The sequence below is a fragment of the Necator americanus genome, chromosome II, assembly GCF_031761385.1.
Source record: "Necator americanus strain Aroian chromosome II, whole genome shotgun sequence".
Lineage (NCBI taxonomy): Eukaryota > Metazoa > Nematoda > Chromadorea > Rhabditida > Ancylostomatidae > Necator > Necator americanus.
In genome coordinates, this window is record NC_087372.1 from 18436207 (window position 1) to 18458247 (window position 22041).

Sequence of the window (22041 nt, forward strand, 5' to 3'; positions counted from 1 at the left end):
ATCACCGTTGGGTCTTTTTGAGGTATTATTTTGCCACAGGGCATCCTGTGTTGGTGTCGCGTTATTGTTGAAATACAGATCTCAACTCTAATCCCCAGTGACAATATCTTTGGGAAAATTAATCTTGTGGGGATAGAAAAGTAACAACTCACAGACATTGATTCTTGACGCCTTGTTGGAGTCACGTAGATATGAGATACTTATGTCGAGGTAACTTTATGAATCTTGAGCCAAGACTGTGCAGAGCGGTTCCCAATAGTTTTCTGGTCGCGCCCAAGTCGAAAATTCGCGAGCCGTGGCACTGAGCTTCACTTTCAGCGCATCGCCTACGGTCTCGTTTTCTGACCGGTAGGGAGATTAGAACGTGATTGTCTTCAATTAGTATTTCTTCTGACAGATACCAACAATGAACCATCGCTTGGGAGACAATGTCGATCTTGAACGCAGCGGAGGCGGTTGCCGAACGGGCTTGCAGGAACTAATAGTAGACGATGACTCGCAGATGACTTCGGTCACTGAATTCATGGTGAATTTACACTAGTACAGGCATTTATCCCTTCGAGATAAAGCTTTGAGGACCTATTATATTATTATTCTAATTTTGCTTTCAAAAACGAAAATCTAAATCACTATTTTTTCCTCAGACCAATCCAATACTTTATTGTTTGTTTCTTGCTTTTATGTCCATTTTTAAGTTTGAAAGAAGAGGAAATTTGCACTACTTATTTCTTAGCATAGTACATGACCTTAATCTCATCTCCTAATTTCTGGTATTTTTTCTTTCATAAGTGGACTCCCGTTACCGCAATTTACAAGTGAGCGGAACTACTCTCTAGTTTTGTCACAAAGCAAGCGACTCAATTTCCATTTGTCATCCATTTATAAAGAAAAGCTTTGAAAGGCCAACGCAAGATTATAGCTTTGAGATACAGGTGTACACACTTAATTTCATAATAGAATCTCGTTGACAGTAATGAACGATGTTTTCTGATCTTCCCGCTACAACATTCTTTGCGTTTCATTTAAAATTGCCGCGATTCACAAACTGTTCGGTGGAAATTTTTTAATAGGTTCCTTCCAAACGCTTTCCTCACACCTTATTTCAACATGGGTTTGTTCATTTATGTGGTTTAGTTTTTTACCAGTTCTACTTTTTCGATGAATAAGAAATCATCTAAGAAAAAATAAGAAAAGAAATTTTTGAAGATTAACTATTGTTTCATGACCGTATTCTTGCTCAATGAAATTAATTAGGTTAGATGCTTAGGTTTTCAGGTTTCGTTTTTCATTAGTTCTAAAACTACCTGTTTTAAGTTGACAAAAAGAAACTTTTCAGTATTACTCTTTCATCTGAGTTAAAATGAGTAGATGAAGTAGTTGGATTAGTGAAGAAAAATTGGTGATCTTTAATGAGGGGAAACGGAAATTTGATTCAGAAGTGATATAATCGCTTCAAGAATGAAAAATCTGTCCTCTACTCATTAAAAACACTTAGAAAAATACTTTGCATCTAGTAGAACTGCAAAGACTTTATTCTTTACTTTCCCAGAATCAAACAATTACCGTAAGCGGAAACGTATCACGAAATTGAACCAGTGTGGAAACCTGATGGAAAATAAAGAGTACGCGGTGTAGATTGACCCGCTCAATTCCAACTAATCACCCTGAAAAACAGCGTTGGAACGCCCTTTGACCCAATAAGGTATGTTAGGACGCAGCACGTGTTCTGGTTCATTCAGCAACGGTATTCCGTTGAGGTATTCATTGGATTTACTTGGATAGACTGCTGAAAAGAACTCCCGATTTTCGATCGCTCTCCCGTGGACGCGGTACGTGCACAATCGTTACGCACCTCGTAGGAACAAACGCCTTTTTATGAACAATTACGGAGAATTGCTTTTTTCTTAAGTTCATTTTGATGGAAAAAACCTTGTGATATGTTACATTTTTGTCGATCAGACTTAACGTATAAACTCTTCCTTGAGCAGCAACAACAGTATGGTGCCGATACTTCCCGTACAGAAGCGTCGGATTAGTCAACAATCTCCAAGACCTCTCTTCTTCAAACCTCGGCAAAAACAGCAGATTGGTCAATTTAATCGACAGCACATCTCTTACGCCCACCAGAGCGGTTTGGAAATGAAAATAGCGAACAAAGTAACGTTTTACCCCATTCGTGCTGAAATCGAATACTAACTTGATGCGGAATTCTTCCGTCAGGAGAAGCGATAGGTCGTGCGCTCGTGACCCATCTGCTTTCTAGATTTGTTGATGATGCTGATTTCTGAAGGCTGTTTTCCTTTTTGTGCAAACTGCGTCACGAACACGGGTATTACACATGGAGCAACTCAGACATTAGTCTAGGCAGTGTCGAAGGTCTTTCAGCGGCTAGATTCAGGTAGCTTCGGTTAAAGACCTTCTGCACGGTAACAACTGGTCCTCGTAACTGTGACTTTCCTAAGTGGAGTTGAGGTGAGGTTGCACGTTTACCTAACTAAACAAACTAGGAACTTGATACACTTTGCAGAACAACAATGAAAGTGTCATTCATGATGCTAACCGAGTTGTGCGTGAGATTCATCTGCGCACAAATTAGAGCTCTTACGTAATTCTGTGCATCTCATATGTATATCTCAGTTCATCTACTTGGATTCGGAAAAGAAGCTACAACAATTTCTCGTACATGCATTCCATTCAGAAAAGGAAACTTAATTGGACGTCTTTTTTCTTGATATGCCGAAGAGATTTTGGAGGCGCTTTATTATTGGCCTGACGTTTCGATAAGTTCGTCTTTATCGAAGGCCTGAAAAGGGTTCGAGGTCTTTGATGCTAGGCATATCCCATCAAACTCTTCCTCTCTTCTTTTCAAACCTCGATATCGTTCCAAGTACTCTACGCAAGAAATCCGAAAAGAAAACAAACTGACAAGTCTCATCGACTAGCAGGCCTGGTAGACCAAACCACCAAACCACAAACCAAAAAGTTCTTACAGATTGTCACCCAAGGCGAATGAGATGAACGCACTATGCAGTAATTCTTAAGTACGTGTGTAGATAGTGTCAAGGAAGTGCATGTTAGACAATCTCATGGAGTGCTACGAAAGGCATAAAGTTCTTGGTAATTGATAAGCACTCACTTCTGTTATTCATGGATGGACTCCTGACGGAAATCCAGAATGCTTCCAATGCCTTCCTAGCAGATATTCTTTCTTGTGGGCTAATGTCGTACAGTTTATTTTAAAATCATTTCCATTATGTTTCCTATTCTTGTTTCGCCTTTTAACAGCCAAATCCTGTTTAATACGCAGGCATTCTATCTGGTAGATTATTCCGATCTTCTTGCAATCTCCAGTTTTACCGAATGGATAAACAATCTCTCGATCTCTTGATGCTGTCGTTCACTAATACAATATCATTTTGGAACTGCGCTCACAAGAGAACACGGTTTATCGCAGCAGTTAAGGAATCGGAGACGAGGGGGGGAACTCCATCCTCACGTGGGGTCTTCACTGTTTGTTTTTCTAGTTCGATATTGGTGTACTTGTTCAAATTAGCTATACTTATGGCTAGTTTTAGTTATTCTTCACGTTCTCTTTCTCTTGTGCACATTGTTTTAGCTGTTCTGACCACATTGCGGACAACTGCCCTTTTCATGCCGCATGTTTTTATCAGTATGTTTTTTTTTTTTTTTTTTTAGCTTTCCTTGCAATACCATTTTACCCTTGCAATTTCATTGTGCAGCTTTATTTAAGCATTTAAATAAGGCAGCTAATCATCGTTTGGTTGTTCTCGAGTAAGTTTTCTGTATTGCATGCGATTGCTCGTTCAAAATTCTGAAGTATTCATCCATTTCAGATTGCGCTGATGTCACAATAAAGCTTAAAATAAATTGAGTTCCAACTAATGAGTACGATATTAGCCTACGAGAAAGAATATCTGCTAGGACTCTGGATTGGAAGCACTCTGGATTTTCATTAGGAATCTATCCATTAATAACAGAAATGAACGCCTATCAATTACCAAGGAGTTTATGCCGTTCGTAACACTGTGAGCTATAAGATTGTATGAACTTGTATGAATTGTATGTATGTATGTATGTCTGGAATGCTTCATGTGTAATGGCCGTGTTCATGGCGTAGTTTGCACCAGAACGAAATCATGAAACCTCAACAGAAACAGAAAGCAGATGGATCACGAGCGCAGGACCTATCGCTTCGCCTGACGGAGGAATTTCGCATCGAGTTAGTATTCGATTTCGGCTCGAATGGGTGTAAAACTTTGCTCTGTCACGCATTTTCTAAACCCTCTGAAGGTCCTGAATTTAAAAGAAAACTTTAAAGCAAATATATTAAACTCTGGAAAAGTGAAACGAAGTAGCAAGGGTTCTGAAAGATACGAGGAAACATTCATGTCGCTATGTTTCCTTTCCACATAACTAAAGGCATCACCTCACAAATCTGAGGTGGTACAGATTTCATGTGGAGTATTCGTATAAGGGATCGTAGACTAAGGAGAGGGGTATGGTTCCGTCCATTTCTTCCTAATAGCGGTAAAAAAACGACCCAGAAGATACGGCTTCGAGCGTTCCGGCGCACTATTTTCTACGAGTTCGATTGGAGCGCGCCAGCCGTGTGCACACGCCGCATCTACCGGGCCTTTTTTTTACGCCAATTAGCAAGAAATGGACGGAATCACCCTCCGCTCTTTAATCTACGATCCCTTATACGAATACTCCACCTGAAATCCGTAACACCTCAGATTCGTGGGGTGATGCCTTTAAAACTCCCAAAATGCTTAAAGTGTAGGTGTCGGGCGTTAATAGATCTGCTTTGAATGCGCCACCACGTTAAGAAATAGCTTACAAACGTGGAACTATCCTATACAGAGACTTCGGGGGCTAGCTGATGTGTCAAGTCAGTGCTTTTATCTTCTCCGACAAGTCTGCTACCAATTTATCGACTCCGGAAGACTCGGTGGGATTCGAACCATCGATCGATCGTGCAGACAGGGTGGAACCTTCCGAAATACTACTAAAAGCAGAGCAGTTTCGAGAGGTCATTGTACTTGTAGCCTTTTCTTAATATTGATTGCTCTCATGCCATCAACTCTGTGGAAGCAGAGCACCTCAAAAAGCACTCCAATACGAATACAATACAATAACTTGCAACTGTGTGCTTCTAGAGGCGCATAGTATCTGTATAATTTATGGTGGATTCCGGCAATAACCACAAGACCTTACTGAGCGGATGCCAACGTTTAAAGAAAGAACCAGCGAACGGTCAGCACGCTCAGAGGGATGTTGGAAAAGAAAGTATGGATGTAAGGAACGGACTGACTAGCTCTCATAACAAGTCTGGTAGTGCTGCGTAAAACATTGAAACACCGAGTACGTAAGGCTACTAGGGTCAAAAAAAAATCCAGTATATAAAAATATATGCTAATATATGAAGGGACAGCAGTCATCATGAATGTGAGCAAAATACAACACAAAACTCGTCTTCCAAGGTTAAACATTTCTGAAATAAACGGAGTTTAATAAAATACATGCCAAGGACTTGCAGAAACCCAGAGAAAAGTAAAAGCGAAATGGAAACAAGAAAAGCAAACAATATATTAGCATCGCAGCGCCATTCATGGAAAACCCTATGATAAAATCTAGTAACATAGATCCAGAGCAAAGATAAAAAAATCCAACAACCATCGCCTTTCACCATAAAAACTAACAACGCACAAAACTTTGAAAGAAAAGGAAACAGCGAGTACTATAGGATTAATATTTAGTTTTAGGAGGAATAAGCGGTAAAACTGTGAAGCTATCACTGAAAAAATACACATGTGCTCATCTCTTTTGACCTGGTGATAGTGCTACAGTCTCAATTTCTCCTTGATTCACTCTATTTGGATCCGATGTAGCACGAAAACCCAAACAGGAGCCATCAACGACAAGACGAGCACCCTGAATATGGTCGTTTGGATCCGTTTGTCATACGAAACAGATCTGACGAGAACAGGACAAAAACATATTCCAACTCCGTAGTACCTTGTTTTTCTTCTTTCTACCCTGAACAGCAGAAAACCCTCCTGAAGTATTACCCGAAATTGGTGCCCCACGGGCACTTGAGAGATCCTGAAAGAAATTTTGCAACTACAACGCTTAAACTTAAAAAAAAGGAAAAGAAAAGCGTACATCTTTTACCGCGTGTAGTTTCCGATTACGGAAGTCGCTCCTTTTTTGAAGAAATTCTCTGACGAACTCTTTAACAGCCTTGGAATCACCAAGGTATCCAACAACATAATCTTCCACCTAGAAAAGGATAGCAAAAGTCGAAATCTTAGAAAAAGAAAACGTGAGAAAACTGAAACATTCGGCAGCAGCTTAGTGAAAGAAATTTCCAAATTAAATTCCGACCATTTATGATTGCTCTAAAACTTCCTCTGCAGCTAATCACAGAAATATATTGCAAGAGAATACAATAAAGTATACTGAAAGTCCTAATTAGTTTAATAAAGATTTATTCACTTCGATAAATAAATGTAAGCTAACCTCATCGGGGTTCTCAACACCTTCGATAAACATAGCAAGAACGTCGGCTTCAACAGTAGAGTTGAGCTGCTTCAGGCGTTGAACTACCCAGTCCAAGAAAATGCTACTGTCTTCAGTCATACCCAAAGCACGTTTGGCCGCCTTAAGTGAAATCATATTTTAACCTTCAACTAGTACTTTATGGGAATGTGGGTGGCAGGCTAAAAAATAACATCGTTACCAGCGTTAGAGACCAAATGCTGATACAACATCTATGAAGAAATCAATGTAGATTCCACTCAGTTAAAAATATTTCCGACCTCTTATTTACATGCCATCAAGTCAAAGAAATCAACTAGCACTTCTTACTTAGCTCCAATTCCTCTCCGACACATCGATTTACCAGGTCGATCAGCGAGTATAACATGAAAGTATGGCAATATTATTTCTTCAGAAAATTGTAACGCGGATGCAAACAGATGTTTGAATAATAGCTAACAGTTTAGGTTAATTGGCGTAGAACATCTTTATAATAATAACCAGTCTGAGCGTCCGGCTAAAGCCGGACTTCAGGCTTTCTGTGTTGTTTGCTTCGCTCGCCTTCACTAATCAACGAAAATTAATATTAGTGTTATTAGTTCTATGAAACTGGACTCCAACAATCTTTCTTCCTTTTTTATATTTTAACTATAAGCGAAATATTTCATAGCCTTCTTTCTAAACGCGTCAGTTCTACATTTGGAGTACATTCGAACTTCAGCTTCAAACACTCCTTATCAATATATTATAGACAAAATTTAAAAGTATCACGCAAAATATGGGTTTTTCTCCTGTTTTCTATAAACAGTTATCAAAGAATGATGTTTCTGCATAAAATGACATGAAAGACATAATCTTACTGATAAAGATAACGTTCCACGTCAGACCACATAAACATCTTGCTACTATTTAAGCACCCGTTTACATGCGTGTTTCCACTTTCTGAGAGCGGCATGCTACCAACTTGAGGCGAACGAAGAAGGAAATGAACATACGGAGGAGTCATATAGGGTGTAAAGCAAAGCGTCCGTGGCTTTGAAACGGCTGCAACCATCTATCTTTTGCGTCATGAACACGAAGTTATTGCGCATTATTTCGACGCCGGTGGACCTGTCGCACCTTCTTCCATAGGTATCTGGCACCGGCGCGCCAGTGTAACTCCTGTGGACTGGACCCGTCGCACCTCTTCTATGGGTATCTGACGCCGCTGGACCCGTCGCACCCCTTTCTATAGGTATCTGGCGCCGCTGGACCCGTCGCACCCCTTCTATGGGTATCTGGCGCCGGCGCATCAATCCGACGGGTCCTGCGGTGTCGGATTGGTGCGCCGGCACCAGATACCCATAGAAGGGGTGCGACGGGTCCACCGGCGGCAGATACCTATGGAAGGAGGTGCGACAAGTCCACCGGCGTCGAAATAGTGCGAAATAACTTCGTGTGAATGACGCAAAAGATAGATGGTTGCAGCCGTTTCAAAGCCGTGGCCACGGGCGCTTTGCTTTTCACCTTTATTACTTCTCCGCGTGCCTATTTCCTTCTTCATTCGCCTCAAGTTTGTAGCATGCCGTTCTCAGAAAGTGGAAACACGCATGCAAACGGCTGCTTAAATAGTAGCAAAATGTTTATGTGATTTGACGTGGAACGTTATCTTTATCAGTAGGATGATGTCTTTCACGTTATTTTAAGTTAAAACATCATTCGGTGATAACTATTGGGGGAAAACAGGAGGAACACCCATACTTCGAGTAATGCTTTCAAATTGTATCTATATTATTCTGGCATTGTTGTTAGTGATTGTTTGTAGCTGATGGACGAATATTCTCCAAATGTAGAATTGACGCGTTTGGAAGGAAAACTCCGTAACCTTTCGCCTTAATTTATAATATAAAGAAGAGAAGGAAAGCGTTGTTAAAAAAACGCAAATCTAATTTTACAGAAAACACCACTACTATTACCTTGCATCGACCAGTGAAGGGGAGCGAAGCTAAAATCACCGAAAGTCTGAAGTCCGGCTTTAGCCGGACATTCAGACTGGTCTTTATAATAATATAATGACGACGTTCACGTCATTTAATGGTAGCCATCATTTTCTGCTAAGTGTTGCGAAACGTGAAGAAAAACTCATACATCGAATAAAATTTCAAATTGTAGAGGTATCGAAGGAAATAGGAGTAAAATCAAGTTTGGGTCAGTCATTTAAAATCAATTCTCCAAATGTAGTACTGACGCCTTTAGAAAGAAAAATATGGAATTTTTGACCAATGATTAAACTTCTGAAAAAAAAGAAAAAAGTGCTGTTAGAGAAAGAATAAATTAAATTATGCAGCAAAAATTAACAGAAAGTGTCACTATTTTAATTTTTATTGATCAGCAAACTGAGCGAACTGAGTAGAATTCTAGAGTCCAGTCTTAGCCGGACGTTCAGACTGTCATACATTATATCAAAGATGTAACACGCATAGCAGCCACAGCTAAGAGACTATTTTAATGTCTGAATTACGTTTCTGGTGCAGCGCATCTAACCTGACCATGTTGAAGATGTCTGTGAACGAAAACGTCGAACCTTTGTTCGACACTCCGGTCACTAGCGTCACTAGTCACTAGCGAAAAGGTTTTCAACGACGTTACAATGATCAAAAAGTAGGATTAGAGATGCACTGCTACCGTAAACTACATATCAGAAGAAAAAGTTTAAAAAAAAGCATAAAACTTCATGAAAATCCCCAATATCGCTCTATCGGGATGCTGGAATTCCATATACTTGAATTAAGTGTTCCGTCATTCTCCATTTTATAACTTCCATCCGTCTACTGAACCAAACCCTGTTTTTTGCTTTTTGGAGTGATGCAGATCCATGTACCCAGCTTGAGAAATAAAAGCTACGTATTTACCTGATCTTGTTTGAGATGTTACCTTTGTAAGTATGGTGCTGATGTTTAAACCATTTCAAATTAGCAGAAGTTAGAAAATGGGGAGAGAACTCCCTTTCACCCTCGAATAACCTTTTCAATTGTGATGATCACAGGAAGGAATGAAAACATAAATGCATCTGTATTATCTTTTGGAAATCAAATAAAATTAACATTTTTACTAGGAAATCAAACCAAAAATTTGCTACTAGTGCGAGATAAAGCGTTTACGATACCAATAATTTAGATTCTGAAATTCACAAAATAGTGAAAGAGCGGAAAGCAAACAGCCGATTATCTTGCGCTGCTAGAACCTCTACAACACGAGGGTCATATTTTTGCCATGACCAAACTACAATCATAACCAACAGGTTAGTTTGAGGACAGGATCGCCAGCGTTTCGGAGTTGCTTTCATCGCCACCACAATAACACTTTGGTACTTGCCTTTTCATTCACCAACGCGTTGGATCCAGCTTTGACACTACTTGACTTCGTACTGGGCGATTTCTCAGACGCTAATTTGTTGGACGGTGCATTATGCACTTTGTTGGCTGCTTGTAGTGATGGCCCATCCCAGTATGGAGAAGAGGTTGCCTGAAACAACGAATACTGAAGTACAATACCAACATTATAGAAAACGTAAAACTATAGACAGTATACTTCTTCCACAGACCCACCTTAAGAGGCTCCACACCAGCACCACCCCATGCTGGTTTTGTAGCAGGAGCCTTTGTTACAATAGTCTGAGGAGGCTGATTCCACTGAAGACGTTGCGAGGCATTCGACCAAGTTCCGGATGACTGGATGCTTACTATTTCTTGCTGCAAGAAAAGAACGCCTGGACATTGTGGTGAAATATATATATATATATATATATATATATATATATATATATATATATATATATATATATATATATATATATATATATATACATATATATGTATATATATATATATATCCAGCAACCAATCCTTGTGTATGCACAAGGAACCTCTTTTCGTAGGCGAGCCTGTTCGGCCTGCTCAGCTCGAAGCTGTCTTTCTTCCTCCTCTTGAATTTCTTTCAAAGATTTCTCCTTGGGAGGGGCCGCAACTGCAGCTAGCCACGGTGCAGCTGTAATGACAGTATTCATTAGTCGCAAACACAGAAACAAAAAAAAAAAAATCGAAAGTAGGTTATCACCTTTTGTCGATGGCGATTTTTTAGTAGCGGTCACACTATCCACACCGGATTGCACTGGTTTGGATGCTGCCTAGATTACCACGAACTCAAGTATAAAAAGTTCTCAAAACTAGAGCAAAAGAAAGAAGGTGACATCTAACATGTATCAGATTTTTACTGAGAGAACCTATGCATAATACTACCTGCCAGGTCTCTTCGATTTCAAAAGCTTTCGCATTGTCTTGTCGCTTCTCCTTCTCTTGTGCTGGACCTGCAGCTGCTTTTTTGCGTTGCTCTTCCACCGCGCGCTTCAAAAATATCCAAAATATTCAAAAATATAGACGTATCACAGGTAGAAGTTCTAGATAAACACCGGAATAAAATGAAAGTTAGCAATTACGCGTCTGAAACATGAGATGCTCCAGACGTGCCCTTACTGTTAAAGTGAAACAAAAAGATACCTGTTTTCTTTGCTGCTCAGCTTGCTGAAGACGTATTTTTTCAGCAGCTAATTCAGCTGCGGCGCGCAAGCGGCAGGCTTCCTCTTCAGCAGCTTGTTGAGCACGTCTGGGTAAATCACACTGATACAATAAAATACTTTAATATACTGTCAGAAATCAAGTACCTTGCAGTTGCACACAGAGTCATAAAAAAACTTCTAAAAATAAACTATCAATGAGAACGGATAAGGAATTTCCGTATTGATTCACCCCGTTCCCTGCTTTTCAACAAAATTCTTCTCATTCTGATCTCAACGTTCTTGCGCTGACACTGCTCTCTGTAAGAGTATTAGCTGAGATAACACACTGTCTACGTCATTGGTCATTGGAGTTCTTTACAAATTAAGCTAAACCCACTCAAGCTACCAACGCAAATCGCTTTATGTAGACTTCACATCCTATTACCACAGTACAGTCTACAGTAAAGACCAGTTACCTCAAACATGGATAATGAAAGATACACCCTTCAACAATTCTATAAATTTTCTATGAACAGCCTCGAAGGTTTGCGGCGTTTCTCACTCCCACACTTGCCACCAGCAAGTACAAAATGCAGAACTGCTGTCAAACCTCCCCACAACTACTGAACACTCTTCAGATCGCAACGTGGAGCCTGCCGCACCACTACGCGACACGACTGATGAGGTTTGCATTGCTGACCGCAACAAAATGAGTGCATAACAAAAGAAATGCGGGAGGCGAGAAGATTTCCAAAATAATTCTGCAGTTAATCACACTCTTTTTCCACTACAAATCTGCTCAGTACTGGCTTGTATGTAGCTTTAAACCACTGATTCTTTCTTGCATCCCAGTTGTTAGAGCTGTTTCGCAGCTATAGTTAACGCAGTTCAAATAAGAAATAATCTTCAACTGTTCAACCGCTGCAGGCTATTTTGGTTACTATTTCGGTTGCTACTGTTCTATTGAATATGTGAAACCTCGAACTTATATTGGTCGTCATAGATAAACTGCTGATGTGGTGACTGCTAACTCAACACCTTATGATCCGAATTAAAATATACCATCCTGTTTTAAACAACCGTAGTTAGTACACCACTTGAGAGAAATTTGTGGCACTTTTAGCATGCGCTGCAATTTGATTAAAGTCCCTGTGTAACAGGTCTAACAATTTCTTGAAAAATTGGATCCTCTAACACCAGTCAACGAGGTGGGAATTATTCCTCCTCTGAGCTTTGCAAGGGCTTATTTCTGATTTGTCTTTCCAAAAACTTGCGAGTTTGATTAAGATCCAAACATATATTTGTTTGCACTTACCTGAGTTTTAAAAGCGGTTTTCGCTTAGATTCGAGTTGAATTGATCATGATAGAAAACAATTTGACTAGAAAACTATGCGAAACTAGAAAGCTTGCTGAAAGTCCCCCACATGCCAATACTTACTAGGTTTGCGACACGAAGTACGGACGCATGTAAATAATTGCACTATTATTTGTAGAGTAAAGGTGAGGGTAGTGGTAATATGGTATACGGTCGGTGGTTCGAAACCATTCTAAGGAAAGTAAGATTTTAGGTATTCCAGGCTGACTCCGCCAATCATTATGTAGGGTGTATTCATAATTCTCTATTATTTTAAGTTGAAGTGAAACACTTTGACACGCCCTAAGAGGATTGATCACTAAACACTCTATCTTTGTTCTTTATTAATGGAACATATCTTGGAACCTAGACAGCCTTAAATTTCTGTGTAAAACCTCAAACCGCTACCATAGACATTTCTGACGATTTTACTTGTGAGTCCACAGTGTAAGAATAAAGGATTATGTGTTTGGCGTCAAACAATCTCCTTGGGATACTCCCCCCCCCCCCGTTCGAATCAATTCAGAATCGCTTCAAGCTTACGAGGACGTGTCTAGCCTATACAGTGACTCGCGGTGATGAGTCGATGTGTTAAGTTACTATTTTTAACCTCGCAGACAAGTTTGGTACCAACTTATCGACCCCGGAGGGATGAAAGGCTTATTGAACACTGGAGCAGATTCGGAGCTCCGATCGATCGTGCAGGCAGCGGAACCTCTAACTTACTGCGTTATATCCGCCCTGTGAGAGCAAACTTGCCTAAAACACCATTCTCTTGGTCGAACATGAACCATTTCTTTGAATTTTTACGTAACCCAAGAATTGGAGGTCACCTAGTGATAAAGTTAGCTCAATCTATATCAGCCAGAAAAATAGTGGGTTAGCAGTTATCTTATATATAGGGCCGCGAAAAAGTATGAGCGCGTATGTTCTTCGGTATTTCTAAGCCAAGATTTAGTTTTGGATATATCTGATCTGCTATTGCTACTTTTTTTTTATTACTTTTCTTTCCGAAACCGAAACTTTAAGATCAGTGAAGGTTTGTCTGATCGAGAAGCGATCGCTCGCTTGATGCCAGGTGGAATGAAGTCAGCAGCAATTGCGGCTCCACTCAACGCTCCTGTCTGTCCAGAAGGTTATTAAACAATGGGATGATCACGGAAAAGTTTATGTCAAACCAAAATCGGGAAGCACAAGAACAGTCAATGCATAAGAAGGAGGCCAAGAACGCCAAAAACCATCGACAGCTTCTCAGTTCAGCTTTGAAGAATATCAATAACGCAAAGTTGATGCGATGGGTATGTTTCCAAAAAGTTTGATGGTATGGAACGGCATCTGTGTCACCTGCGAAGACACCGTTGACTTCCACACACAAAAACATCAAAATCGATGCTCAAAACTATCAAGCTGAGATTTTCGGCAAATCTATGTTGCTTTGGAACCAAAGCCATCAGAATTTGGTCTTCCAACAAAACCGAGCTCCTGCACAGAGAGCCAAAACGACAATTCATTATTTGAAGATAAAAATCGGGTCGAATCTTACCAAAGATCAATACCAAACCGCCTAGATCTCAGTGTATTACACTATTCGGCTTGGGGATTTGTTGAAGAAATTAAAAAAGGAACTTGAGAGAAATTGGCACGATGTCGAGCTCGCATACACTCCGGGACCGTTGAATCTGTGAAGAAGCGCTCTCACGCTTTATGTTTACCTGTATGGAGATCATTTTGAGAAACTTCTAGAAAAATTGGTTGTTAGGACATAGTATATTGTGGATTAAATAGGCTTTTATCCGAACTAGTCCTTTTGAAAAGAAAAATTAGTCTCAATTCTCGTGTCCATGCTTTTTCGCCACCCTGTGCTAGAGCGACATGGTAACAGCATCGAAACTTATTAACTTGGTACAGCTCTCACAGTCACGCTTATTAAGGAATGCATGAAGCAAAAGTCTTCCAGTTGTGGCAGAATGTGAACAATTAGCGACTGTATAATAGTTTCCACAAGTTTTGGTTAAGAATTAGGACTGCGAAGTTGGACAAGAAAATTGCACTGTTGTCATTTCAAAGACCGTAAGACTTGCATTCGCAACCCCGACTTAGAAGAAATTTCCCGTCCTTGCGACCCAGCGGAATATATATCGAAGGCAAAGCATAGATGGGTCGGTCACATAAAGAGAAGAATCAGCGATGGAACGACTATAAGAACATAAAAATGGATCTCAAGAGAAGTTATATGCCCCCAACAGAGACATCCAACGAGATGATGTGTTCACTGCATTGGTGGACCAGGTAGGCTAAGCTGGATACGGCCTAAGTACCTCGCCACTGTCAGTCACGAAATTTGCGGGCATCTTGGATGACGATCGTGTAGGAAAGAAATGAATTGAAAAGTTGTTGAGACCCACACGATCAATGAAGAGGGGTTGTCTAAATAAATAAGCAAGTAGATCTTATACGCAGCATCGACAAAATGAATGTATCAGCAACGAATATAATCACGTCAACGGAGTTAGTACACAACTCAGATGCATTGGTAAGACCTCATGACGTTTCGCCTTCTTAAAAAGATCCTGGTCCAACAGCTCAGTGAGAAATATAGGATGTCTGTCTGTCTGACGCTTTGTGAATACTAACTCTCCTTCCACGAAACAAAAAAAAAATCCCATCGCATATTTCAGCCTATAGACAAAGAAAATAAAACCATATAGAACAACAAACCTCAAAAGGCCGAAGTCAGAGACAAGTCCGTCTAGAAAGGATAAGAACTTGATCTTACCTTCCAGTAACACACAAGAATTTATTCTTAGTATAGTATAGTCATAGTATTAGCACACAAGATACACAAGTAATTAGAATGCCGGTAAAAAAAAATTGACATTAAAATAGCTAGACAAAATACCTTTCTCTTTCAGCTTGTTCTCGTTTCCTCAGTTCCTCTTCCTCCTCTTTTCGCAACCTCTCCAATTCTTCTTTTTGCCTCCTCTGTTCTTCTTCGATTCTCTTTTCTTCCTCCTTCCGAGCATCTTCCAGCTCTTGCTGCAATCGAAGACTTATTGCAAACACTCTCGCACAAAAATTTCTTAAATACTAACATTTGTCCGTGTTCGCATGTGCTATGAGGATAGGACAAACATTCATTCGGAGAGAAAATCATGATGTAAGCAATGATAATTTTAGTGGAAGTCAAACCATTCTATACCTGGTCGTTTCGCAATACATGCAAGCATTTGCGGCGTCAGAAGCTGCTGTTATACTAATTTCGCGCTGATTGGTGCAAAGTGGTAGTTGGCAAAAATCCAAAATGGGGATCCAAAATCCAACGTACTAATTTTCTCAACCAGGTTTCAAGAAACTAGGAGAGATAGAAACACAACAATCCGAAGAAATACTGACAGAACCCGTCTCTATAAAGCTCAAAAATCGCACCGCCTGAAGTTTACTATGAGCGTCGTTGTTCAGCAACACGTGCAGTCTGCTATGCATAAATTTACCTGTATTTCCAGTAATAGATGTAATTTTCTGCATTTAAATGATGTTCAAATTCCTTTGAACATTATTGGTGCAGTCCGTTAGAGGTCCACTGTGGCCACAAGGGCGATGGTTGGAAGCCGACCAGTGCCATCCAAGCCTTTTATCCCTCCGGGGTCGATAAATTAGTATCAGACTTGTTTGGGAAGATAAAAACACTGACTTGATCATTTACCGGCCCCCGCAAGACATTGTATAGACTAACACGCGTTCAAAACCTCAACGACTTCGAATTTAAGTGAACATGGTAGCACATCCCAGGCGGATTAATTTATCCAGACACTTTATCCTTTTATCCTTTGTTCAATTCCTTTTTCTGCGTGACAAAAGGATAAAGGATCAAGTTTCTGGCGTTAATCAATCCGCTTGAGATGCGCCCTCACGTTCACTTCAATTCAAAATCGTTTGAGGTTTATGAGCGTGTAACTGGTCTATACACTGACTTGCGGTGGCTAGCCGATGTGTCAAGTCAGTGTTTTATCCTCCCAGACAAGTCTGGTACCAATTTGTCGACCCCGGGGGGATGAAAGGCTTGGTGAGCACAAGGTCGGATTCGAACCTCCGATCGATCGTGCAGGAAGCGGAACCTCTAACCACTAAACTACGCCCGCCCTCCTGCGTGATGAAAATGAGAAATATGCTCATTTAGCTCGTTTACTTTGATAGCAAAAACCTCACTTCTGTCAGGAATTTATCCTTGACCGTTCTAATAAATGACACTACACCACCCCGTCCAAAATGGGCAGGTTTTTTGACGCTAATTATGCATTGTTTTCTTTGTCGTACACCAAATTTTGCACGCAATGATATGCATCCTCTAACAGCAACTCCTCTCTCCCTCTTTTCCATTTTCTCTCATCTGTCATAGCACCGACTTGATGTATCAGCTGGCCTCCACAAGTCATTGCACAGACTGCACACGTGTTTACAAAATTCAAACGGTTCTGAATTGAACTTGTACACGTAAATGCTTCCCTAAAGGTATCGACGAACTCCGTGCACTTTATCCATTACAGTTCCCTCAAAATATATTACATCGACCTAGCACACTACGTCCTCGACAGAAGCGAGCTCTGGTACTTTGCCCCTGTGCACCTACTCATCGATGGGACAATAACAGATAGGTGCTGACAGATACATGAAAAAGAACAATGAGCTACCAAAAACAAGAAGAAAGGAGCTTCTGACTTCATTGTCACTGTATCCTAACCTAGGTCGCTCCATTGATCACGAGGACGTAACGCATCAGCGCGGTGCGAATTGGCTGCGACAACTTCAGTAAGATCCTCGTTTGGTCGAGTATTTTTTCACGATTTCAAATACTAGAACTCAAATCTCCTTGTCAGATGTCTCAACAACATCAAATATTCTTAAAGGCAGCACACCACAAATCTGACATGGTGAAGGTGCCCACGGCAAAAGCCAGAGATGGAGTTGTAGATTGCGGGATCAGGAGTGGTTCTGCTCGTCTCTCCCTATTCGTCCTAAAAATGGCAAGGGAACCGCCTTAATTCTTTACGAGGAACATGAGAACGCTCCTCTATGTACACGTTCCGATCCCCTCAGCAGCCTATTCACTGACTTGATATCGACCTGCTAACACTTAGATGCGGCGAGTGTACAAGTGTGGAGCGTTGCAACTGGAATCGTAGTGAAAAACAGGGCCTCTCACGCTTTTTTTACTACGATTAGGGAGAGATGAACGGTACCATCCCTGATCCCAGAAACCAAACCACGTCGCATTCGTGGGGTGATGCTTTTAAATGGATTACTTAATTTAAATGAATTAGGATGATTTCCTCAATGATCTTTATGTTTATTAAAAAATTTTTAATGTGGTTTATTTGCGCGGTGATTGTAATTGTGTTCTTTCCTTTGCAGCTTACCTCAAGATATAAATCGACTAATACGCTCCGGCTCCAAGTATTCATTTAATGATGTACTCAGGAAATTCCGCAAATACGCAGTGATCGCTGCTTCGTTTTCATTTTTTTATGACAACTCTAAAGCATTGGAGTTCCTACACTTGTACACTACAACGCACTGGCCCCCAGCATTTGGAATTAGTGATTTTATGCCCACACTCGTAATCTACACCTCGAACACTATATTTGCCCACAGGAACTCCAACACCACCAGTTTCGTGATACGCCGCCGTTAACTAACTTGAACCTACATTTTCAATAATGACATTTATACCGGACAGCTAGAATCCCACATTTTGAAAGAAAGTTGAAAAAAAAATCCAGTTATGCTTGGAAGACGATGCATGAAGTACCTTAATTTTTGCAGTACGCTCCTCTTCAATCTGACGGGCTTTCTCAGCTAAAGCGAGCCGTTCCATTTCCAAACGGGCTTTTGTTTCTTCAGCAGATTCTTTCAGCTCACGCTCACGTCGCTCAATTTCTTCCTTAAGAATTTGAAGATGATGAAAATACAAAACATAGCCAAATGTAAAAAAAAGAAAAGTGATGCGTACAAGGCTCAGAATGGGAGACATTCCTGTGGTTCAAACATTCCTAAGGTTCAAAGTATCTTTCATGAATAATGCTAGAGTATTTAAATATTAAGGATAATGATTGAAAGATAAGCAGTGATTTTTTTTCTTCTAAGTGAGAGATGTATGTAAGGATAAGAAGTATTCCAAATGTTATATATCCTCTGATGTAGAATTTCTCACTTCACAGCATAGTGCTATCAGGATGTTTTAACCATATGATTCTTGTTTTTTCACATTAATGGTAATGCTGACATCACTAAGACGGAGTGCCAAGATAACGACACAAAGCATTTTGGACACCTTCAGTTTAGGCAATTAATTGAGGTGATAATGCTCTAAAGCTGCAACTAGTGAGATTTGTGTTACACACGGAGGGAATGAAATGAGGCACGAAATATTTCCAAAAAGACTCCAAAAAATATGAAGAATAGAAAAAACAATAAGAAACATCAAGAAACAATTTATTGGAAACGATGGAAAGAACAACGACGGAGAGTTTACTGTTGATTAATTACAGGCCGAGAAAATTTCCCTTAATCCTTTACGACTGGATCGATCGGTGCGTCATCTTTCCTCCTTCGAGGTCAAAGTCTCCAATTCTGGAGCGAGAAAACTAACGATGAAAGCATTTATCAAGTATTGCTCTTTCTCCATGCATAAAAGCAATCTCAGTCTTAGCGGTCTTATAGTGTGAATTTAATTGGAATTGAAAAAAATGATGTCAAGAATATTCGACTTTACACACTGAAAGAGAATAAAATTAAAAGGTCAGAATAGAACAGGACTGATGGGTGAGATATTATCTTTCGAGTGACATATAACATTTTGGAAATACATTTTCACGTAAATTTTTCACTTGGAAAAAAAGGCACGACTTATTTATTACTAAAATTAATCTAAGTTAACCTTCGACTTAATAAAATCTCCTATAAAAGAAATCTTTGTACGAAGCTGTGAACAATTCTACAAAAAAGTAAGAGCTATTTAACGACGAAGCCTCGCTTATAAAATATTAATGAGTGAGAGCTGCAACACAACAAAAAGTAGTCTAAAAATAACGCATCAATCTACGCATGAATGGAAGCAAAATGGTTTCCCTTTAGGATGAAACTGGGGAAAAAAAAACTATCTAGCTTTGATAGGAAGGAAATCGATATACTAACGTTATAAGGTTTCATTTAGTAGCAACTTTCAACCTTAATCGTAACACTCATTTCGGTATTTTTAATCGTGGATTTATTGATGTATATCTCTGAAATAAAACAGAAATTAGTAGAAACTCTTTGTGGTATCCGGAGATTTTCGTAGAGATTGTTAAACCATACACAAAATCTAAATGACGGAATGAGGAAGACGATGAAGATGATGATCGAAATGATCGTCATATCATATAGTCATAGGAAAAAATTATTGTCAGTATTGTGAAGAAGTATTAGTACGATATACCTTGGTAAGAATTTGGACCAGAATTTCCTAGAAGCGCCTTTGCACGTGTGCGGGATCGCAAAGAACACAAACTCTGTATCGTAAGTACACACTCACTTACGAAGACCGTTGAAAATCACCACAAGTACTTTTTTATGATGAACTCAAGACGGTGATGTCCAAGATACCCAGCCATCAGGCGGGCATCATCGGAATTGCTTACGTGGCAAGGGACAACTCTTTAAACGCCAAAAGAGCAGCACCAGCGGAAAAAAACTCTCTTAAACTACAGTTCGACTACATATTGACAAGAGACATCCCCTTCTCGGATATCCGGAAATCTAGAGCTGTGTGAGGCCTTGTATTTGATTCCGGCTGCCGCCCAGCGTGTATCGTCTGAGACAGTATAGCGGAAAAATGAAGAGATGTTCACCTGTCCTCGACACGGCCAACGAAGACGCTGTCGGGGAAGCAACTCAACCCATCTGGAGCGAACATATCAAGATCTTGCTGAACCGACTATCGCCAGCAGCTCTTAAACTCTAACAGCCAAATGACTAACGTACATCGCGGTCAGCGAGGAACCATCGACCGAGTAGGAAGTTCTGGTCTGTATCCAAAGGACGAAGGAATTAACGCAGAAATGCAGAAATCTCTTCCTCCTTCTAGGATCCGTGAGGTGATGAATATCATTTATTCAATTTGAATTAACGAGAGGATACCGGATTCGTAGAGACACACTTCCGTAACTCCCCTCTTCAAGAAGTTATAAGTAACAGAACCCAAGAACTACCGAGGAATATCTTTGCGGCGTGTAACGTACAAGGTCTTAGAGCGGATCTTTCTGAATCGGCTTATCAAATATCGCTAAGAAACTACCCGTGACGAGCAAGCTTTTTGTCCTTGTCGATCTAGAATTGGCCAGATATTCATTGTTAGCAGAGTGATTGAAATGTGGCAGCAGCAGTCGAAGCCTATGCAGTTAGCCTTTTTTCCGTAGGCTTCGAAATCGCTTTCGATACTCCTCATTGGGCCCGTATTCTCAACGCGCTTCGCGTGTGTGAAATTTCAGGAGATTTGGAGTGAGACAAAGAGTTGTGCAGATCGCTTTCTGTTCAACTCTGCCGTCGATGATATCACGCCAAGAACAGTTGGACAATGTCCCGCTGATATCGTTTTAGCACCATCTGCACGTCTCTTGGTCGATCATGAGCAATAGATCTAGCTAAATTCGCTTCAAATAGTGTGGAGCTGCAACATGTCCTCCCCTTGTATCGAAATTAGCTGCAGCCCAGGGTTTACGACTCCGTCCTGATAAATGTAAGCAGACGTGGATCTCCGCGACACTCTCAGCAGGAGTCACGGTGAACCGACAACCAATTAAGCTTGTCGACGAATTCTGGGTTGCATGCTGAAAAACTACGAGAGAGATATTCAGCAAAGGTGTACTAGAGCTATTCCGGCATTCAACTTATAGATCAAGTCGCTGTGGTCGACCCCCATCGCCAACAAAGTCAAGCTGCAAGTCTACCTATCCGCAATTCGCAATATCATGATATACGAATAGGAAGCTTGCGCCGCACAGTCAACGGTGATGGAAAAGCTCGACTGCTTGGAAAGGAAGCTATTTAGACGACTATTAGGCTACTTCTGGCCGATGCTGTGTCATAAAGAAGAACTTTACTCGGAAGTGGATATGGTGTACTGGCGGATGACACGTCAACATCTTGCCCCGCCTTCTGAAGTACTCACGGAAAACTGTCAGTCGCTTCAATGGTTGCGTTATGAGGAGATCCTCTGATCGCTTTGTCAAAGCTGTTTTGAGGATGCCTCCTTATTCAAGCTGAAAAAGTGCTCCTAATCGTTGAAAAAAGTTCTGCACAGAAGTATCGAAGGACGAACCTAAGAAAGTTGGCATCAACAGGCAGTTCAGGCGAGACCTGAAGTTTCGCAGAATATGGACCATCGACGAATGGATAGATTCTCTGCGAGCTCTAGCGAAGGATCGAACAGGATGGGCCCAAATATGTTCAATGATGACTCACCTCGGTGAAGTTGCGGATAACCCGCGTTAGGCCATGACATCCGTCTGTCGTTTAAATCAAATAAATCAAATAAGGATGTTTGTACAGAAACAT

General features: G+C 40.5%; 1 protein-coding gene across 4 annotated transcripts in view; it reads right to left on the reverse strand.

Moving 5' to 3' along the window:
• Positions 1-4908: 4908 nt before the first annotated feature.
• Positions 4909-22041, reverse strand: part of RB195_018345 (uncharacterized protein) — a gene marked incomplete at both ends in the record, with an annotated part of 31210 nt that continues 14077 nt past the window's right edge. For 3 of the 4 annotated variants that reach the window (XM_064185747.1, XM_064185748.1, XM_064185746.1), the window contains 14 exons: positions 4909-5029; positions 5383-5515; positions 5853-5955; positions 6040-6126; positions 6187-6303; positions 6544-6684; positions 9916-10065; positions 10149-10292; positions 10466-10587; positions 10657-10726; positions 10839-10943; positions 11097-11202; positions 15350-15486; positions 18257-18388. In XM_064185747.1, coding sequence (XP_064041626.1) covers positions 4909-5029; positions 5383-5515; positions 5853-5955; positions 6040-6126; positions 6187-6303; positions 6544-6684; positions 9916-10065; positions 10149-10292; positions 10466-10587; positions 10657-10726; positions 10839-10943; positions 11097-11202; positions 15350-15486; positions 18257-18388 — 1668 coding nt within the window. Of the gene's footprint in view, positions 5030-5382; positions 5516-5838; positions 5956-6039; positions 6127-6186; positions 6304-6543; positions 6685-9915; positions 10066-10148; positions 10293-10465; positions 10588-10656; positions 10727-10838; positions 10944-11096; positions 11203-15349; positions 15487-18256; positions 18389-22041 lie in introns of those variants that run through there. The other variant, XM_064185745.1, reaches the window with a different exon arrangement.